A 21206-nucleotide genomic window follows, 5' to 3' on the forward strand; every position below is an offset into this window, starting at 1 on the left:
TGGTGTTTCTATGTATATGCGTGTCCATGTGTCTGTGTGCATCTCATGTTTGTGGGTCTGTTTGCATCTGTGCAGTGTATGTGTATTTCTGTATGTGCACTACAACTGTGTGTGTGTGTGTCCGACAGAGAGACTAATTAAAAGGCAGAGAATATGCATGAAACAGCACACGCAGTTTAAAGATGCATTATCAAAAAGACTGTCGGGCCTCTGAACATGCAGTTAGAAATATTCAACCCCTGGCAGAGCGGAGGAGAAAAAGGAAAAAAAAAAAAAAAGAGGAAAGTCTATGGACTCGTGGCAGAAAAAATTCATAAAGTTCATGAGTCTGTTTGCACTAGTCCTATTTCTTTGTGGTGTAACTATATCCAAGACAACAACAGCAGCAGGGGAGGAAGTAGCATCAGGAAGAGGGAGGGGCCTGCCAGATGATTGGCGGCCCCTCTTAGAGATTCCTGGTTGATCTCCTCCTGGCTGGGCTGGCCGTGGGAGGATACCGTAGCCTCTGAATGGCTGTTGCGGTTGGAGCACATGTCATAGAGGTTTCCAGAGAACTGCATTTTCTTGGATTCCTGGCGGAGAGACTCCCAGACGGCTGCCGCTTCGTCTGGACAGCCGGCCATGACCACGTTGGCGCAGTCATGGAACTCATCCCACGACCTGCAGAGACAAAGAGCAGCAGGACATGAGGACAACTCAAGGACTAGACTGGCTGGTCGGTCAGCGCTGAAGGAAAACAGAGCACTTTGAGAGCATTTCACTTCCTTAAATAGATGTATTTCTCCATGAAACAGTTATAGTTGATGGGAGGGGTGTGAGCATTCAAAAAATGTGGTGTTTTTATTGGTTGGAACTTTTGTTCACACCTTCTGTTTCTGCATGACATTGCTATTAAAGATACTTTCTTTTCCTGGAAGTATAAGTAATGGGATTTTGTAAATTGTTGGAATTTTGTGTTTAAGGTATATTAAATTGAAATTTTCCCACTGTTTTCCCCTACTGTGGGACTAATAAAGGAATGTCTTATCTTATCTTATCTTATCTTAAGCAAAAAGCAAAAGAGAGAACTAAGCGAGAACTATTTGGACTCAACTAGCAAACAAAAACTATGGAAATGTGAAATTTGATGGTTGAGTTTTCATCATCAGGCCTATACATACTTATTTCTTTATTTTCATTTTATCTTTCTTTCTTTCTTTCTTTTTTATTATTTATCCATTTATTTATTTACTCGTGTGTGTGTGTGTGTGTGTGTGTGTGTGTGTGTGTGTGTGTGCTCGCTTCAATCAACCCTCTGCAATTTTACATTGCACACCTGTAAAAAGTGTATATTTTGGCATGGTAAACTGGCTAACAAGCTGAAAAAGTCATTTTTCATTTCATTTTGAAAATGAGAAAATAAGGCATTGTAGCAGCTCTAAAGGTAAATAAGACAGTAAATAATAAATGATATACAGTTAAGTTTAGCTGGAGATGCTTGATGGTCTTAAAAATTTTACAAAATCTGATACAAAAATAATATACTATTTTGAATAAGCAGGTGCAACAGGAAACTGAGGTAATACAGAGTTCTGTTAAAACAAACAAATACTATCCTGCGGCAGGAGCACTGGCATTTCAATGCCACAAAAAAAAAAAAAAAAAAAGGAGATCAGAGTGAGTGAGTGAACATGGTTACATCCATACAGGGAACTGTGCAAGAAGTTAAAGAAAATTGTTGATTTAAAACTATTAACTAAAAAGTGCATCACAGCCAACAAAAGGAACATCAAGGACACACAGAAGGAGGCAAGGCAACAACTGCCACTGCGCTCTCCCAGAGCGGGACAGCCGGAGGAGTCGCACTCTGGCAGCGTTCCAGATGGAGACGTTTTCAGCCAAGTTTCATCAATAAAAATGAAAGACTTGACATAATAGATGAACTGTGGAGTTTACACACACTTAATGCTAGAAGCACATTACACTATCAAATGCTGCAGGACATCTCTCTTTTGGTACCATGGCGTTGGTCCAATGGGAAATTATTCAGAAACCCCAATAGTTCGAAAAATGTCCCAGTGGACTGAAAGCTCATTAGTCCGATGGCCTGTTATCTCGGAAACAAATGCCTGTTCATCTGAAAACTTGCACTCTGGAGTTGTTGGAGTTCGGTGACTGCCGGTGTTACGCCAAGTTTTGCATCCCTGCCAAGAAAAGCATCCATCTGTTTACCCTAATCTCAACCTGAGGAGCCCCCTGCCTAAATATTTTTGGACTACTGGGGTTTCAGAATAATGGATATTCATTTTTGAGATAACAGGCCATCTAATAGACTAATGGGCTTTCTGTCATTTTTTTCTGACTGTTGGGATTTCCAAATAATGGGCCTGCAGACCAATGGGCAGTCTCTTCACATTAGCCAAGCTAACAAACCCAGAAATATAAAAAAAAAACAAAAACAAAAAAAAAACAAACCCAAAAAACAACAAAACAAACAAACAAACAAACAAACAAACAAACAAAAAAACAGTGCACACACTTTCTGCAATCTAATTGTCCAGTGTGACTTATGTTTTCACATAAGTCTTACCTACTTGGCTGGGACGTCTGGGATGCCTACAGTAAACTGTATGTAGGAGTGTGGTGTGTGTCTGACAAAACACATGCTCTGAGCCAGAGGTAAATTGTCGAGCGACATACAAACAATTAAGAAAAAACTCATGGTGTGTGTAAAGGTGGATACAAAGAACTAAATTTGTTTGTGAATTGCTGGACAAATAAGGTCCAATGCGTGCAAAGTAAGTGCTAACACAGGAAACGCATCATTTTAATGGCTAGTTTACACAGGATAAGAAATAATCAGTCTCCAAAATTACAGAGATGTTTTCATCACACCAAAAAAAAAAAAATGTATCATGCAACAACAACAGCATATTGAATCTTACCATCTAGTTTCATATTTAGTTCATATTTAGATTATTTTTTATTGACTCTAGGCCACGCACTGTGGCATGTGGCACAAGATTAAACCAGAACAAAACAACAGTACACCAGCAAATGACCAGGATAGATTTAAACAGAGGCAACATTACTCAAAAAGGCACTCAGTTTAAACACTATCCTTGGTTTATCTGTCTATAACAATTATATGAATTTAAACATAGATGGATGATTTATTTTGCCAGGTACTTACAGGGACTTCTATTATCTTTAATGCGTTTTTGTTTTTGTTTTGCTTCTTCACTTTCATCCAACCAGGCAGTTGTCATTACATAAATTGGAAAACCTTTTATTCCTTTCCAGACTTTTCTATTTTCCTGTTATTTTTTAGGGATTCTGTTACTTGAATATTACAAATAGTCTGGCCATATCTCCTGCTCTCACAAGTAGATACTTCTCAAACTCTTTAACTCTTAAACAGGTAGGACTAGAAATTGTGTTGTAAAAAAAAATTCCACACTTATTTTTAAAATATATTGTGTATGGTATATTTTGGATTTTATAAGTTGTATCTCCCAGGACACATTTCCCTAGTAAGGTGTAAAAATTGTCAAAATGTAAAACCTTTAAATATTTTACTTAATGAGGAAAAGTGATACATTCTTGTTTTCCCTGGTCATTTACATCACATATACTAGTATTTAAATTGATTTCATCGTTTCTGTCAATGTATAGGCCCACCACAACCTTCAGTTCTTCCAGTCCATTTCTGCCGAGAGAATAGCAACAGCGTAAAAATAAAGTAAAAAACAAAAGTAAAACCACTTTTTACATTACTTAACATTATTTTTAAAACCTGTTTTGTAAATGTAAATTTGTAATGAACATCATTGGACCATTTTTTCTTCTTCAGCATATTAAGACAATAATTATAATTAGTTTTCTGAATATATATTGTTGTTTCATTGATTAATATATAATTACGTACCACATGGTCTGAATATCCTACACCACTGGCGGTGATTATGATTTCTGATCAGGCTGACTAAACAATGACAGATAACCTGAGCCATGGAACTTGACCTAGATACTCGTACCAGACAAGACTTTTGATAAATTCACAGTGCAAATCTCATGATGACACTCTGGAGCTCATAATGCCACTTCTGCAAAAAAAATTGGTCTTTTAACCTCTGCTCAACCGCGAGCTTCAGCTGTTTGATATCATCACACCTCTGATCCACTCTCACTTTTACACAAGTGAAAAAAATCTGCCAGTTGGGTAAAATAATCAACTTGTTCTATGAGTTGTCGAATCAAGTGACATTATGTATGCTGTACATACACCAGGAATGTGCAGCGTACGGAGCATGCAGCGTGGAAAAGCCATTATTTCCAATTGTGCAGACACGGCAATTTCTGCTCACGTTGGCATTCATAAAGAGAACTTTTGCTGTTCGTTAACAATTACTGTAATTGTCCTTGGCTGTCTTTGATGCTCCCCGTCTAGCTTTTCTCTTCCATTTCCAGCCATCCATTCTGCTCCTTTCGTTTGCCTGGTCCTCCTGTGAGGCTGTTACGTCTGTCCTTCGCCATTCCTCTGTCTCACACTCTGTCCTCACAACTTTCTATAAATGCCATAGAAATTAAGTAAGAATAATGATGTCATCTATAACTTATATGATTTCTGTGAAGCATCCATGTGAAGGAGGTTTTGCTGTTTAATTAACTGCTGCTGGATTTTTTGCGCTCAGTGTGGTTTTGGATTCAGATTCAGTTCAATTTTACCAGTTTCAAATGCAATTTCACTTTTTTTTATTTTTTATTGTTAATTTTTTTTTTTTTTAATTCATTTATTTTAGAATAAGAAGAATGCAAAATACATAATATAATGCAAACCAGTGTTGCAGCCACTGGAAAGAAAATCCATCACTTACTGTGGACCAGGATTTTTCCTGGTGTTGTGCTAAAGTTTTCCATCCCTGAAGGAAACTATGTGTGAAATCCACTCACTAAATGAAAATTAGACACATATATAAGCTGACAAGCTCCCTACATAATCAGTGGATTCTTGTAATTTGAGACAACACCAGTAAAGACATACCAGAGAGTGTTTAGAACAGCAAGAAAAAATGGTGATACAGAATAGCAAAACTGAAATGAAGTTATACAAAGGTGTTTAATTATTATTACTTTCACTTTCAAGCAAACAAGAGTCAGTACTTGCTGATGTGAAGTATGTGTGTATTATCAAAACTCATCCTCTGACCTCTTAAGTGTTACAACAAGGAAAAGAAAGGAAGTCATCATCATGCAACTTGCAACTGCAGAGCAAAGAGCAATGGAAAAGTGGAGCTAGGGAAAGCCAGGCTGGTTTATGGTAACTGTTACTGAGAGCTTACCTGCAGATGAGAATCATGATTCAGTGAAACAGGGCATTAAAAACTTTACTCCATTTTCAAACTTTCAAGCTGCACATCCAAAAATCGAGTCCATCTGACTGTAATAGGCTGCTAATTTTGCTTTCATCATGAATGTGTTGGCTAAGTTGTCCCCGAGGAAACGCCGGGTTTAGCTGAGTGCTAACTAGATGAAAGCGCAGGGGCTGGGGAGAGCGTGGGCTGAGTAAGGAGGCAGGAGCAGATGGCTCTCCTCAACATCTGCCCGCTGCTCAAGTCCCTGTCAGTGCCACTGCAGGCAGCACGCACCGCTAACACTGCCATCACCCATGTTGGAGATGTTCACATGCCACAACTACCACTGACTGCATTCATCCCCTTATATCCTTAATCAATGCTTTCACCCTTACCCTAACCTTAAAGAGACAGTTTGGATTTAGTGACAAATAGGCATGATAAGGTGACCAGAGTTTTGGAGGCATTTGTGATTGGCTGACAAATATTAAACACAATAGACATATTCAAGAATCTGCAGAAATTATAGACCCCCTTAAATGTTTGTGAAAGCCTTTCACAAGCATTTAAACACAGAAGTTCTGAAGTCAATTCAGCATCACTGACCTGCCGGTTAAACATATCATTTTAACAATTATTAGTGCAGTTTTCTTTTTTTAGTTTTCAAAAAAATACATTTGTGTGACCCAACGTCACTAATCTGACATAATTTGTCCAAACTCTGCCAATTGAGCATCTGTTCTCAACTTTCATGGTAGCCAGTTATGAACAAACAGGAAAACTTAAAATATCATGTAGCACAAGCCATTAAAACAATATACCCTCATTTACAAGCAGGACACGACAAATCACAAGACGTCCTCTGGTAATACCAGCACTGTCCCGAGAAGTGGGGGTCCAGGGCCCTTCTCCAGGGAGAAAGCATCAAAACACGGGACTATCCTTTGAAAGTGGGAACGTCTGGTCACCCTGTGGTATGATTTATGATATGAACACATAAAGTCACAGCCTTTTTCTTCATGTAATCCTATGGGAAGCAGCTGCTCCTGAAAATGTGCCCGGCAAAGTGTGACGCGGCAGTTTTAGAAGTTGAAAAGAGCTGAAATTATTCAGAAAAAGCACTAGGGAAGCAGCTTTTTTTTTTTTTTTTTTTTTTTTTTTTTCAATCAACCAGACAATCAGAATGAAGAATGTCAGGATATTGTAAACAAACAACATGGAGATGGAGTGGAAAATGCCAGTTAAGTCTTCTTTTGTTAATAAGTCAATACCATGAGTTGTATGCCATGTCCACTAAAAGATACGCCTCTGACCACACACAGGCAGGAAGAAATGCCAGAGAACAGTAATTGACAACTGATCATTTCTGCTGTCAGTGTCCACCTCTAGAGCTAACACCCAAACTAGCAACCTCCTCCTCACCATGTTTAATAATGTTTCCACAAAACGTAAAGAATGTAGCCAGCCAGTAAAGTCAGCTAATCTGACAACAAGGGAGATCTGTGAGCGCATGTTGTATTTGCTGTGGAAAGTCAAAATGAACTGAGAGGTCCAAAACTAATTCATGTTTGCAAATTGGTCTCAGCTGAACCAAGTACACAGTGTGTAGGCTGTATCACCTGACCCACTGGCACAGAAAGTGTCTTTTAAATGAAACATGTTCACATCCTTATTCACCGCTAGTGATATTGATACATATACATAATCTCCAGCAGAGGAATTAGTCATTCATTCATTCATTTTCCAAGGCGCTTATCCTCATAAGCGTCGCAGGGGGTGCTGAAGCCTATCCCAGAGGGGGTTGCTTGTTTCAGTTCATTTATTTATTTATTTTGTTTTTTATTTATTTACTTTTATAATATGGGTGGTATTTTTTAGGGGCAAGATTTAAGAAGCTAAGAACAGGTTTTACAATACAAACCAAATGCAATACAATGCAAACCAAGTATACAAATTTTGCCCTCAGAAGTAAGTAAGTAAGTAAGTAAGTAGAAATAAAAGAGCACACACACTAAAAGCCTTTGCACACAAAATCTGGATTTTTCATCCGAAACTGTTGTGCATCAAAAAATGACGACACACACCAATTCCGACACTTTCGTCTGTCATCAAAGATTTCAGAACAGGTTTGATTTTCTGTGTTTTTCCACAACAAGCTTTATAAACTGATGGAACAATTTAATAGACTGTCAATGAGGTATAAACACTGCGCACAACTAGGCACTGAGGCAGCTCAGCCATTACACACGGCTGGAGCTGCAGGGAAACACTGAGAGTGTCAGCTCTGCAGGAAACTGTGATAAACAGACTGATCCCAGAGCAGCTGGGACAGGATCAGGTCTGTATGTTGCAGCGTTTTGAGGCTGGGTCCCATTCAGTGTCTGTGGTGATCCCGTAGTGTGCATTTTTCCTATGGCACAATTTGGATCGCCTATCAACCTCCTTGCTGCTCCAGACGCAGAAGGTTAAAGGGAACCAGTGTTTTCTTTTTGTCTCATATTGCAAATTTCGTAATGAATAGAATAATGAAATCCAAAAAGCGTACAAAAAATACAGCCTTTAGTCTCTCTCTGAGTACTCGGTAAACATCATCTCCTCCTACGGTGACTCTGCAGTGTGTGTATGTGTGTGTGTGTGTGTGTTTGGACCATGTCCAGGGCCTGAACACTCCAGTGGTTCACCTCTGACAGAACGGCTGCTGGAAGGAGGGTGTGTGTGAGTGTGTGTTTGTGTGTGTGTGTGTGTGTGTGTGTGTGTGTGTGTGTGCGTGTGTGTGTGTGTGTGTGTGTGTGTGTGTGTGTGTGCGTGTGCATGTGAAGCTGCTGCTTACCTGCTGCCATGGGAGGAGCAGCTGATGGAGGGAGGGCTGGGGGTTGGAAGCATCTGTTTACCGTCTGTGTGTGTGTGTGTGTGTGTGTGTGTGTGTGTGTGTGTGTTTAAGAGTGTGTTGGAGAGAGAGAAAGAACACGAAAAAGTCAGAGAGAAAAAGGAGTGCCCTTATGTGTAGCAGTGTGTGTGTGTGTGTGTGTGTGTGTGTGTGTTTAGGTGAGGTGAGCGGGTCTCTGCTCCAGTCACAGGTGGTGCCGAGACAGCAGAATCGCAGTGAGGACACTGACAGACAGCCAGCTGCTTTCACAATAATAAAACCTCCTGAGGCTTTCTATTCTGCTGCTAACAGAGCAGCAGACCCGACATCTGAAAACCTCCACAGCCCATTTTCAGCCAGTTTTTTACTTTTTTTTTATGACTTGACAGAGGAACACAGGACACAGGAAACCCACTCAAAACATTCTCTACATTTACTGAAATACATATCAGGCAATATTGGATCATATTTCCCACTACAAGGCTTAATGTTAGATCAAAGTAGAGTTGATGAGAGTAGAACAAAATAGATTAGAGGCCCTCGAGTTTGGTTCTATTTTTTATTATAAATAGTAAAACATTTTACTACGAACTGAATGAAGAGTTCAAACAAAGATGAATATTTTCCCTTTGCAAGTATTGATTGGTTGGCTGACTGATGAAGGCTGAGGGAAGTGGATTAAATCATGCCACATAATTCCAATTTGATCCTCAACTTCAACACTAGATAGATAGATAGATAGATAGAGTTGTACTTCTTGTTGTACAGCAGCAGGTTGTTCAGATATTACACAGGAACACTCGTAGGCTACACACTTTGTGTAATCTACTATTGGTCCTCTCAACACTAGAAGAGAGAAATGTATATCATTAGAAAAATAAAACACAAAATAAGTAAAGTACAAAGATATAAAGAATATAAGAAAAAGGAAAAAACTCAGAGTAATAAAAAATAAAATGTACTAAATAAAATATATCTATTGAATATCTATAGACCTTTCATATTTGAACCTTTGCATAAAGCTTATGTAATGAAATGTATCTGCAAAATATCTATAGAATAGAATATTTATATTTGGAGGTATAGTTATAATATATAGTTAATATAATAACATAATTTATATACCGAATAATATATCAGCAATAAAAACATACCTAAAAGTTTTTTTTTTTTTTTTTTTTATCAACTTCTCTGTGAGGGCAAGAGGTAATAAACCGATAATAAATAAATAAATCCATAAATGCATGACTGAACTGTCTGATCTGAAGGCGAGGTCGATTAAAACAGCGGTGATGTAACTTCATTTAGCTTCTTGAAGTAGATTGTTCTCTCTGTTCATTAATTCACACAACACAAGATCTAGATTTTGCAACCACTGTAGCAAAGCGACAAAAAACTCCAGCTAAAGCCATAAATCTTTTTTTTTTTTTTTTTTATAATCAGCTTATACTGCCTGTTCCAGCTGACATTTAGCAATTATGTGAACAGCAAACAAAAGGCAGGTGGTGGATGGTAAGTTATTTATATTGGACTTAAGTACATGGCTTTACACAAAGTCATGAAAACATAAGGCACAACAGATGATTAAAATGCATGCAAAAAAAAAAAAAAAAAAAAAAAAAACCTCCTGTGCTTGTTTAAGGTCATTACACAGTTTTCTCCTGTGCTGGGAGCTCTGGGAGGCCCTAACAAACAGGACTGAGGGGGTGATGAGGTGCAGCTCTGGTCAAACTCAATGAGAGGCTAGTTAGCTGCTGCTTCTGGTCGACTTGCTGTATGAAGCTCACATTAGTTATTTATACTGTGGGCATAATTCTGTTTTTTCTTATGAATTCAGCAATATACTTATTGTGCATTGTTATTTGGAAAAGCAGAATCCCTTTTATGACACAGGAGACGATTTTGAACCAAAACTTTTTCTAACTCATATGTCATACATCATACTCATACGTCAATAGATGATAAAAAGCCAATAAAATCGATGCACACTGGTTTTATTGGCTTTTTATCATCTATTTATCATCTGAGCGCTATTTATTTATTTATCATCTGTTCATACTGTAAATACATTGTATACATCGATGCACACTGGTTTTATTGGTTTTTTTGCACATTGTTTTTTGCACATTGGTACTTAGATCTTTAGATCTCGAGGGTCATCTTTATTCTTTATTTTTGATTTACTTAATCTTGTACTCTGTGGATACTGCTGGAAACTGTGAATTTCCTTCGGGATGAATAAAGTATCTAACTAACTAACTAACATCATCAGGTTTTATTTATTGATTGATTTATTTTAACTGACAAACTGTTGAAAAAGGCTGTCTGAGTTGAGAATTAAATAACCCTCAAGTACATTTATTGGTCAAAAAAAATAATAATAATGAAAATATTAAAAAAAAAAAAAAAAAAAAAAAAAAAAAAAGTTCATCCTAATTAAATTAAGGTGCACACCAACACTTTGTACAATGTCCTGTATCAGGGTATATGGAGACTTCTGCCAGTGGAGACAGCAGAGCCTGCACAATGAGAGGCAAAAGTAACATGAGAGTCATGTGCCTTCTATAAATACAATACAGGTGTACTACAGAAGAGGATAATGTTGGAAATAAAAATGCATAAGAGAACGCTAGCAATAGCCCTGCCTGTCTGACAGTGAATTAGTGTGTGGTGTTTAAAATTCAGACACTTTCAACTTGGAACACCCCGAGCAGCATGCAATCCAAAACATGAGGCACAGAGTTTCAAAGGTCTGCAGCAGGCTAACTGGTGAAGAATAACTAAAACAGGAGTGTGTGTGTGTTCCTTCGTGTTGATGGACAAAAACTTCACACTAAGTCCTGGATTACACCTGTCTTTCACCTGTCAGATCCAGTCGCAGGCCCTGTTTACACCTGGCATTAACATGCATTTTGGGCGATCCGATCACAAGCTGACACCTCTGAGTACAGGTGTAAACAGCACCCAGTGCATCTTCAATGTGTCTTCAGATCCAATCACCTTTTGTGCACGTTCTTTTAGTACACAGATGTGGCCTGGGCCACACTGAAGAAAGTCCTGTGTGTGGAGCACTTGCTCCAGTGCAACATTCCAAACCTTTAATCCCAACAACGGCTCAACCCATCAGTTTTCCAGTAGAAACTGGATAGCTGATTGAAAAAAGAAATAGAAGAAAAGAAGTGCAGTTGGGATATGGCATGATTTAAGCACACTTCAAATTTTGAATAATAGCATTCTTTGTAGGTAATGACAATAATAACTCACAGATATATATAAATAAGTCGCAAGTTATTGACAGCAAATTTAAATGAGGCTGCAGTGAGTATGGATGTCTCCTTTTGTTAAATGCCTTTTACCTCAATTGAAAAAAAAAACAAAAAAAAAAATAGCTCATTCGGCCTTTGCAAATGGAAATGATGCATGTTTATTTGCATATACAGCAGAGAAGTGAGATCCGATTACAAGTGGGCAGCTGAGTTGCATGTGGAGACACATTTTAATGCCAGATTTTAACAGACGGATATAGAGCTGTCCACTTCTGATCAGGTCAGCCACATATTTAGACAGACACATATTTATTCCACGTGGAAACAGGGTATTAGATCAGGTCTGATTGATCTGTCCAGACATGAGGTTCATATATGAACTCTGATTTGTTTTCTCTGCTCAGGTAGGAAGAAACATGCCACTTCTCCCAGGTCCTACTCTCCTTTTGTTCTCGGGTTTGACTCATTTTTAGCAGTAGAACTCAGCAGCTGGCAGTTCAAGCATATGCTTTATGCAGAAACCATATTGGTCATGTGGAGAGGAAAGTATAATCTTAGAATGCAGCCTAACACTGGTGGGAACTGGGGATTTTTTTTTTCTCCACTAGAGCCCATGCTTTGTATTTCATTCATCGATCCTTCATTGTGGCATGTACAGAATGTGGAAGCTAGCAGTGGTCAGTGTCAGCTGCTGCATGGTAAATAATGTCCACCGAGAACTGAGATCCAGCAGCAATGCAATTCTAGCCACTTCAACATTTGGATTTTCTGATCAGACCTCAATGCAGCCAAGATCCAGCCTCAAAGTGTACACACCTGGCGTGAAACAGCAGCTATAGCCACGGCTATAACCCTGCGTGCTGACTTGTGCTCAGTGTGAGGGGAAATGCATCTGACATATGCAAGTACTGATAGTGTAATCTTCATTCCTATTTCTCACATAGCCGGAACCAACTTCCAAAACTCTCGACAGTTGGTCCTGCAGTCGTTCAGCGTTCTTTTTTTCCTTAATTGTTTCAGTGACAAAGGGAACTGCAGGAGCTCTTCTGTCTCGCTGTCTGATGCCATGTTTGTTTGGATGTGAGTTATGCTGTTGGATTATTTACCTTCTGTGATAAAAAAAAAAAAAAATACAAAAAACAAAAGAACAGAACAGAAATAGATGCATGCGCAAACACAAGAGCGCCTATCTGTCTATCAGCCAACCAAGCCTCCAGTGTTCACTCTAGATAGAGATGGTCAGAGAGGCCGTGTTGAAATTCCAGTGGGTGAGGGTTTGTCCCAAGACAGAGTAGAGGACATCTGATGCCATAATCAATGAGTCACCAGTCTTGATAAACAACCTTAATCAGCCCATGCAGGTAAATCATGGTCATTTTGTGCTACAGGACAATAAACACATTTTTGATGGTTATATGGTAAATGGACTGCATTTCTTACGGCAATTTTCTAGTCTACTGGCCACTCAAAGCTTTTTACAGAGTCTGCCTCACATTTATACTCTGATGGCTCCTACTATGCAAAGTGCCAACCTGCCCATCAGGAGTGGTATGTATAGCATACATCATGGTCATATAGCCATGTTTACTTATTCTTAATCTGTGACCATGTGTGACCTTTACCATGTTTAGCCTTTTCTTTATTGCTTTGACAGCTGCCATAAAATGTATATGCAACCACTAAAGGCTACTGTGAAGTTGTCATCTTACAAAAGGCCAAGACAGAAGATTTGTGGGGAAACTGCTGAGTGTATCAAATGTGTGCAAAGAATGCAAACAGCATTGGCCTTTTGGGATATTAACAGACAAGGGACAGCAGGTACAGATGAGACTCAGAACCAGCGTGAGTGTGTGAAGAGAGTCTTCTGTTCCCTCTCCCGTGTGCACTTATATCACTGACTTCTTGTGTGCCACACTCTGAGTATTATTAAAGTGTGACGATACTGTAAGAGATTTTGTCCAATTTATTGTCAAAGTGAAATTATAAATAATTGTCACGACAGAGTTCTATATTTAAGCAGCAACCAGCAGGGAGATGCTAAAATTGGAGATTTTATGGTCTCTTTGTTTGGCAACAGTCAGAAATCCTAACTGCTGCATTCTAAACGAGCCAGAGACGTGAAAGTGACTTTCAATGACAGAGCTGCGATGAGATGCCATGAAAGCATGGCTGACCTTATCTAAATCTGTAGAGGATAAAAATATAAAGGCAAGTATGAAGGCTGCTGTGAAAGGAGTCTATGTGAAAGAACGTCCTTATGAAAGAGAATGTGGCATGATATTCAGATGGAGCTTTGACCTGAGCGTTTTCTGAAAACACCTGTATTAGCAGCGTTTAAATGTTTGCCTTTGTTGGCATGACTGTAACCAGGGAAACTAATCCAACATTTTCACCTTGTACTTCTCAAAACTATCTCTGGCATGATGACAAAAAGCAGAGTTATTCTTTTAGAGCTATTGTGGAGGTATTTAAAAAAAAAAAAAAAAAAATCAAACACACACTTGCAGTATAACACCTCCAGCATGTTTTCTTTATCCACAACCATAGAAGAAAAGTTGCATGGCTGTAGTCGGTTTGTTTAGATTCACATTGTGCAGATAGAGGAAGAGCAAAGCTTGTAAACAAATTCATGAGTAGTTTTTTTTTTTTTTTTTTTTTTTTTTTTTTACAGTTTGGCAAGATGTTTTCCACCCAGGTTAGAGATTTTGGTTTCAGGATGTAAAAATGAATCGGATCCCAGTCTCTAATTGTAATTAATCATTACAAAACTTATGTTATGGAGTTATTTTCTCAGTTTTCACAAACCACACGGCAGTTTGCTTGGAAAAGGACTAATACCCAGATTTTCAAGCATTCTGGCGCAGTTATTTGGTGCAACCCAAATCGAAATGGCAGCACGAGCCAAACAGAACGCTCCAAACATGTTTAGTGCATCCTTACTTTATTTATTTAACAGCTATTACTATTCTTTATCCAAACTTCCACCACCATTACAATAGGATACAGTTTAATCTCTACTACAGACAATTCCTCTATACCCTTAACTCAAAAAAAAAAAAAAAAAAAAAAAAAAAAAAAAAAATTCCACCTGAACTATTCTGGCACCGAATGATTGCAACCGCATAATGCCTATTGTGGAGACGTTGAATATAAGCAGCCCTGCACTCCGGGGAGAGCTCTGACAATGGAGCAGCCTTGGCCTAGATGCAAATCATAGCCTCCTATTCAGTCTACACTGTACCGTGTGTGCGTGTGTGTGTGTGTGTGTGCCCGCGTTTGCACATGCACGTGCATGCCAATCTTCAGAAGAGTAGCGCCATGCTACCTCCTCATTAGACAGCTCCGACAGAACTGCTAAAACCGTGTTCCTGCGCGCGGAGAGACGGAGGGAAGAAGTTGCCGAGGAAGAGTGTGGTGTGATGGAGGGAGGTGAAAGAATATGAGAGAGAGAGAGAGAGAGGGAGGGAGAGAGAGAGAGAGAAGGAGGGACAGAGGAGAACAAAGAGGAAGAAAGAGAGGGAGAAGAGGAGAGAGAGGGATTCAGTGGCAGAAAATGGAAAAATACAAAGAGAGAGAAAGGAGGAGTGAGGCAAGGACAGAGAGAGGCAGGGAGTGTGTGTGTGTGGATGTCAAGTGTGTGTGCGTGTGTGTGTGTGTGTGTGTGTGTGTGTGTGCGCCTGCATTAAGCAACACTCACACTAAGGTGGCTGGGTTGCAGGATTAGTAGTTTAATTGGTACCTCAAGGAATAGGAGAGGCTTAACAACAGCCAAGTGGTAACAAAAGTGGGCTGCAGGGCCTTGGTGACACGCACGCACACAGACACAGACACACACATACACATGCGCACTGTGTTATTTTACTTGTGCAAATTCTCTCAACTTCCCATTATTCCCATACCCCAATTTCATTCTCAACAGTCACCTTTAAAAGTGCAACGTGAACCTAACTCAAATTCTAACCCTGACACTGATCTCCAACCCAAAAATAGAACAGCTTTAATCCTCAAGAAGTCTCAGAAATTACGCTTTTTTTTTGTCTCTTGTGGGAATCCTAAAAGATGATAAAGCTTTCACACGTGTCACAGGGATGAGAAGTCCTCTTGAGAAAAGAGAATGGATGAACGCAAACAAGGAATGGGCGACGTGTGAAAAGAGGGAAGGAAGGGACGCAGAAAGGATAAGGAAGGAGGGAAGACTGCGAGGAAGGGAGGGGAGAAGGAAGGAAAAGAATGGTTGAAGGAAAGACGAGAGGGAGGAATGAAAGAGGTGAACAAAAAAAAAAAAAAAAAGGCGTGGTGTAGCTGGAGCCAGGATATTGATGAGACGATTACTACTGTAAGAAGAGTCTCATGGAGGGTTCTCTCACACACACACACACGCACACACACACACACACACACACACACAGGCAGGCAGAAGGATATGTTCCAAATAGCTCCAAGAGATTTTCCTCAAGGACTACAGTGTCTTACTTTCTAGTTCCCGTCTTAAAGGAAAGTCCTTCCTCTTTTCCCAGAAGTACATTTCACTTGGCTCTGTGTAGTTTGCTGAGTGACAACAGTACACTGCATACTATCTAGTACACTGCAAAAACGCAAAATCTTACCAAGATTATTTGTCTTATTTCAAGTCAAAAATGTCTTATTTCTAGTCAAAATATCTCATTACACTTAAAATAAGACATGATCACCTCAGAAGTAAATTGTTTTTAGACAATTTTCACTTGTTTCAAGTGAAAATTCACTTGAAACAAGTGAAAATTTGCTTGTTTCATTGGCAAAATGTGCCAGTGGAAAAAGTGAAAATTCACTTGAAATAAGTGAAAATTAGCTAGAAACAAGAAACAAATTTTGCCAATGAAACAAGCAAATTTTCACTTGTTTCAAGCGAATTTTCACTGTTGTATGAGAGAATGTGCACCATAGTTTCCTGTGCTTTTAGTCAACAAAAACTTTTGTCATAATGATTAGAGATAAGAGTGCTGCTGTGGCAGTGTCTGTGATTCACTTCATCAAGCTTTAAGAAACAACAAAAACATCTGTCTTGTCAGTTTTTCCACACAGCAACTTTATTTGTGCGCATTACTTTGACCTCTTTGCTTGTTTCCCAAATCGTTCCCGGTGAAAAGCGTGCTCTGATGATTCTGCGTGCTTTAGACGAATTTGATTTGGCACCTACAGCGGGCCTATAAATTTCCCTATCGCTTGACAGAAACACGGCTCTCAGATCAGCGATCCTATTCTGAGACCCTTCATGCCTAATGGCTCCTATCTCTGCTTGAGAGGATATGACTTCACAGGAAGATGGATGACAGAGGTATGTATAAATAGAGTAGTGAGCGGAGATGACAAAGAGAGAGGGAGAGATGACGGATGGATACAGGATATAGAGATGCAGAGAGTTAAGAGAAAGGGAGAGGGAGAAAGTGAGACAGGTGTTATACATCTTTAATCAGCGTCTTCAGGTCTGCAGCCCCCCAAAAAAAGGAGCCGCTGAAAAAAGCGGTACAGTGAAAACACACAGGAATTAGAGAAAGAGCAGGTGTGTGATGCAGGGTTGTTAACATTTAATGAGTTTTGCAGTGCATCGTCGTCCTTACCGTGGAAATCATTCGGTTTAAAGGCACAGCATGTAGCATTTTCAAACATATTGTCAAATTAATTGTGATATGTGAGTATATTTACTGTAAACAAATGACCAGCCGCATTGTTAGTGCGAGAGTTTCTCAAAATCAAGACCAGATTTCCCATAAACCCTGTTTTCCCTGCTTTCTGTCACCCTTGTCCTCCCTCCCTTGCTTTTTCTTTACTAAGGAGGATAAATATGTTAGAAGTAGTTTTTCCATCTTTTAACTAAATCCAACATAAAATACAGCAGAGGTCACCTAATGATGCCAATCTTCTTGTCGATAATCAGGTTTGTTAAAATAGGCTCTGTTTTATGATGTATGTTTTTTTTTTTTTTTTTTTTTTCCCCGCTAAATTAATGTCAACACCTGTGTTTGGCTGGTATTCCATGTTAAAACGGCTGCTATGAAAAAAGGTTTATTATGCTAATGCCTTAAAATCAATTTCCTAAGGATTTATTGATGTTCAACTGCTGCACATAAATATTTTGAGAACATGTGCCTTATCTCCATGAATTATTGTGTGGCATGGTGCATTGCGTCAAAAAGCACAGTGAACAGCGTAAGGGGCGCAGTGTGATCCCGTGGACAGAGGTGTGCATGGTTCGGCAGCTGCTCCGTCTGGGTTTGCCAAGTCACATGTAAAAAAATCCAGTTGGACTCATGTGCTTCAGAACTGAGAAGCAGAAATGTTGACACGACAACAAGGCTAGCTCTAACCAACAAGCTTGAGTTTTTCACTGGTTTACAAAAACAACCACAGGGGAAAGTGAATCATTTGGGTACGATGTGTGTCAAACTGTATTTAAAATTTCAGCTGTGGCAAATTGAGGAATTATCAAATCAAATTTCTTCTAATTCACAGAAAAGTCTGTGTTGTGGGCAATTCGTGGCTCAGTTTGTGCTACATCTAGAGCAGGGGTGTCAAACTGGTGCCATGAAGGGCCAAGAGGCTGCAGGTTTTTATTCCAATCAAAACCTCTTCCATGTGATTTCAGTCACTGGGTTTCCATCCAAATATATCGAAATTTTTGATCGAATTTTGTCAAAATGCGCAAAAGAAAATGCGAATTTATGCCTGTTTCCATTAGCTTTGTTTTGCGATTATTGAGAGGAGAGTGCGCCGTGAGATGACGTCATCAGATAGCGTCTGTGTGTCGACTGAACAACAACAAACACTCAGCTGACACTCAACAGCTGATCAGGGACAGATTCCTGCTGAACTTGTCGGCTCTTGGGAGAAGTCTGCTTACTATTTTGGCAGCGCTAACTTCGTACCAAACCATCCTAAATAAGGAATAAGAGACTAATAATAATAATAACAATAACTAATAATAAGACTGTAGCGTAGAAGTGTGACGTGGTATCCGGTCCAGTCATCGTTTATTCAAAAAACCTGTTTCCACAGCAAAAAGTCGCATTTTCTTTTATTGATACGCTGAGAAATCCACCCCCTCCAAGCGTAAAAACTTTTTTGCAAATTTTCAGCCATTTTTGAATTTCTGGCGTTTCCATCCAAGTTTTTTTTTTCGCAATTTCTGAAAATGCGAATAAAAATAGGTGGATGGAAACCCAGCTACTGATGACCTCACCTTCAAGCAAAGAGGAGGAACCAATCAGTGAAATCAGCTGGTGGAGTTTTTGGTTGCATTGAGAACCTGCAGCCTCTCAGCCATCCAGTTTGACACCCCTAATCTAGAGTCACAATTTACCTGACTGGACTGATGGATGACTTGCTGCTCATGTGCACATCCAGCTGAGACACTGGAATAAATGATAGACCCCACACGACTACGCATGGCAGGGAGTGATCCCCATGATCGATCATTAACATCTTTTTCTTCCCTTTAAATGCACTTGTGGCATGTAATGTTGTGATGGAGAGAGGAGACTTGGATGGATCCAAGACAAAACTGAGGAAACCACCCTTGTGCAGAGGCTGCAGAGTCACCACAAGCCGTGCCACAGCACCTTAAATGACATGAGTTTGGGAGGAGGTGATACTTTGGTGGCCCTGTGTTCGGTGATATTAGCTGCTGAACGGCCAAACAGAAGTCTAGCATCCGCAAGCAGTCCCTGACATTTATGGAGGATGTAGCCGCTCTGTGTCGTGACACACAATCACCGCCCTGTGTTGGATGACACTTATTCAACCACTGCCGCGTGTGTATATGTCAGTTAGAACGAATGAAAAATGTTCTGTGGTGCTTTTTTTCCTTGTCAAGGAATTTCTATCAAGGTTAAATTTGCCAACATCCACAACTCGTCCACAAAAGGAGTCAGTCAGCTTTTGAATTTGTTTGTTTGTTATTATTCTGTATGTGTATTGAATGCGTTTTATGAACAGAAAGCAGAAAGTTCCTTGTGCCATAACCTGATCGGAGCAGGCGATTGGACAGAACACAAATCCTGGTAATCCTTAATGCTAAAATTGCACCGTACTGCTTGATCTTTGATGACACCCCCCACTGCTGTGGCTCTCTCACAGCAGTAAGTCTTCAAAATAGCAAATCTGTGCAGGCGAGGAGAAACCTTTGTGCACCTGATGACCGTTCCACTTAACCGGTACAAAGCTGCACCATGTGTCACGCACCATCATGAAACAGGTCCCATGTCATCCCTGTGGCTTTACAGCCCCACCAGTGTTCATGTCCAGCATGTGACTAGCAGGGGTTTTTAGAACATAAACAAGTACAGAAGGTAGTGAGAGAGCCAAGACTGTGGTCTGTTATTTTGTTTACTAATGTACAGCCTCAGCGTGCCCTATTGACAATACACCGACTTTATGGAATTATAAAATGCTTGTCTAAACATTTTTCTCCAAAAGAGCTTTGTGTTGTATAGTGGCACAATCAATTTCAATTTCAGTGTCTGGGGAGTTGAACATGGCTGTGACCTCTTTGATTATAGGACTGAACTCCTTTGTCTTTCTTCTGGCTGCTGGGCAAAATAAGTGGAGGGTATTGGGAAGATTACTCTTGAGATGTTAAGGTTTACACATTACTAGTTAGTTATCCTTTTTAATTGTAATAAGTGATGTAGCTATTTTGCTTACTTCATCAAAGTAATATATCTTATTACATTCAATTATGTTTTGATTGCCATAATGTAAACAGGCAACAAAGCTGAAACATCCTAAAAATGCAAAGCAGGCAGTGTAAACCTCATAACAATACTCAATGCTGATGACGACTGACCCACATTGTCCAAAAATATGCCAAAACAAAGCATGGTTACAACATGGTAGGCAACAGAATGAATGTAATATTCTGCTTTTTACTGAAAAAGGAAGTTTGGATGTAACCCCTGTAAAAGGTTATAAGTACATCTTTTTTTGTAATTTATGTAACATTGATAGATTTAACATGTTACTTCCCTAACATGACTAAGTGAAGTTATATTAATGCTGGCCAAACTAGTATAGGATTGAGGAAAAGCATATTTGACTGCTGAAAATCAGTGGGAATCCTGATGAAGTGTTTATGCTTGCGAGTGTATGCTCTGAGATTTTGAGTGTTTGAGCGTGCGCTGTGTGTGTGCTCTTGTATGCATGTCTCATACTCCTGTATGGAGACACGGTACATACAAATACATTGTGTGTGTGTGTGTGTGTGTGTGTGTGTGTGTGTGTGTGTGTGTGTGTGTGTGTGTTTCTGCTGACCTGCAGATGGAGTGTATTTCGTGTGTGTCCTCATCCTTGCGGGCGCTGTCCGTCAGGCTGTCACCCAGGGCCATCAGACACTGGGCGAAACCCTTGTAGATGGAGTGACACCTTCTGGCTGAGGCTGCGGCGACAGGGCATGGGCTCAGCACTAGAAAACACACACAGCCACGCAATTACACACATCAAGTAGACAAGCTCACATGCAGACTGTGTGCAAAAAAAAAGATGTATCTTAACTTTCTTAATATGAATTGAGAAATCAACTTGAGGGGAAATATTAATATTCCTCATTGAGACTGTTTCCTATGCAGCTCAGTGCCGATCTGAGTGAATGAGTTAGCCTACAATCCATCTTGCCCACAGATCAGGCCCCTCCACCCTCCCAACCTCGGCTCCAACAGCCAATTCCCTCATTTACATTTCATTCTTCCTTCCATGTCTTTCTCCTCT

The 21206-nt window shown here is 39.7% G+C and overlaps 1 protein-coding gene across 1 annotated transcript; it reads right to left on the reverse strand.

Moving 5' to 3' along the window:
- Positions 1-362: 362 nt before the first annotated feature.
- nrn1la (neuritin 1-like a) lies at positions 363-20908 on the reverse strand (the record flags this gene model as incomplete). Its single annotated transcript, XM_030053343.1, has 2 exons — positions 363-660; positions 20754-20908. Coding segments are annotated over 2 exons (453 nt in total), but the record flags the coding sequence as incomplete, so codon positions are not given.
- Positions 20909-21206: the final 298 nt, after the last annotated feature.

The sequence above is a fragment of the Myripristis murdjan genome, chromosome 6 (assembly GCF_902150065.1).
Source record: "Myripristis murdjan chromosome 6, fMyrMur1.1, whole genome shotgun sequence".
NCBI classification, from domain to species: Eukaryota; Metazoa; Chordata; class Actinopteri; order Holocentriformes; family Holocentridae; genus Myripristis; species Myripristis murdjan.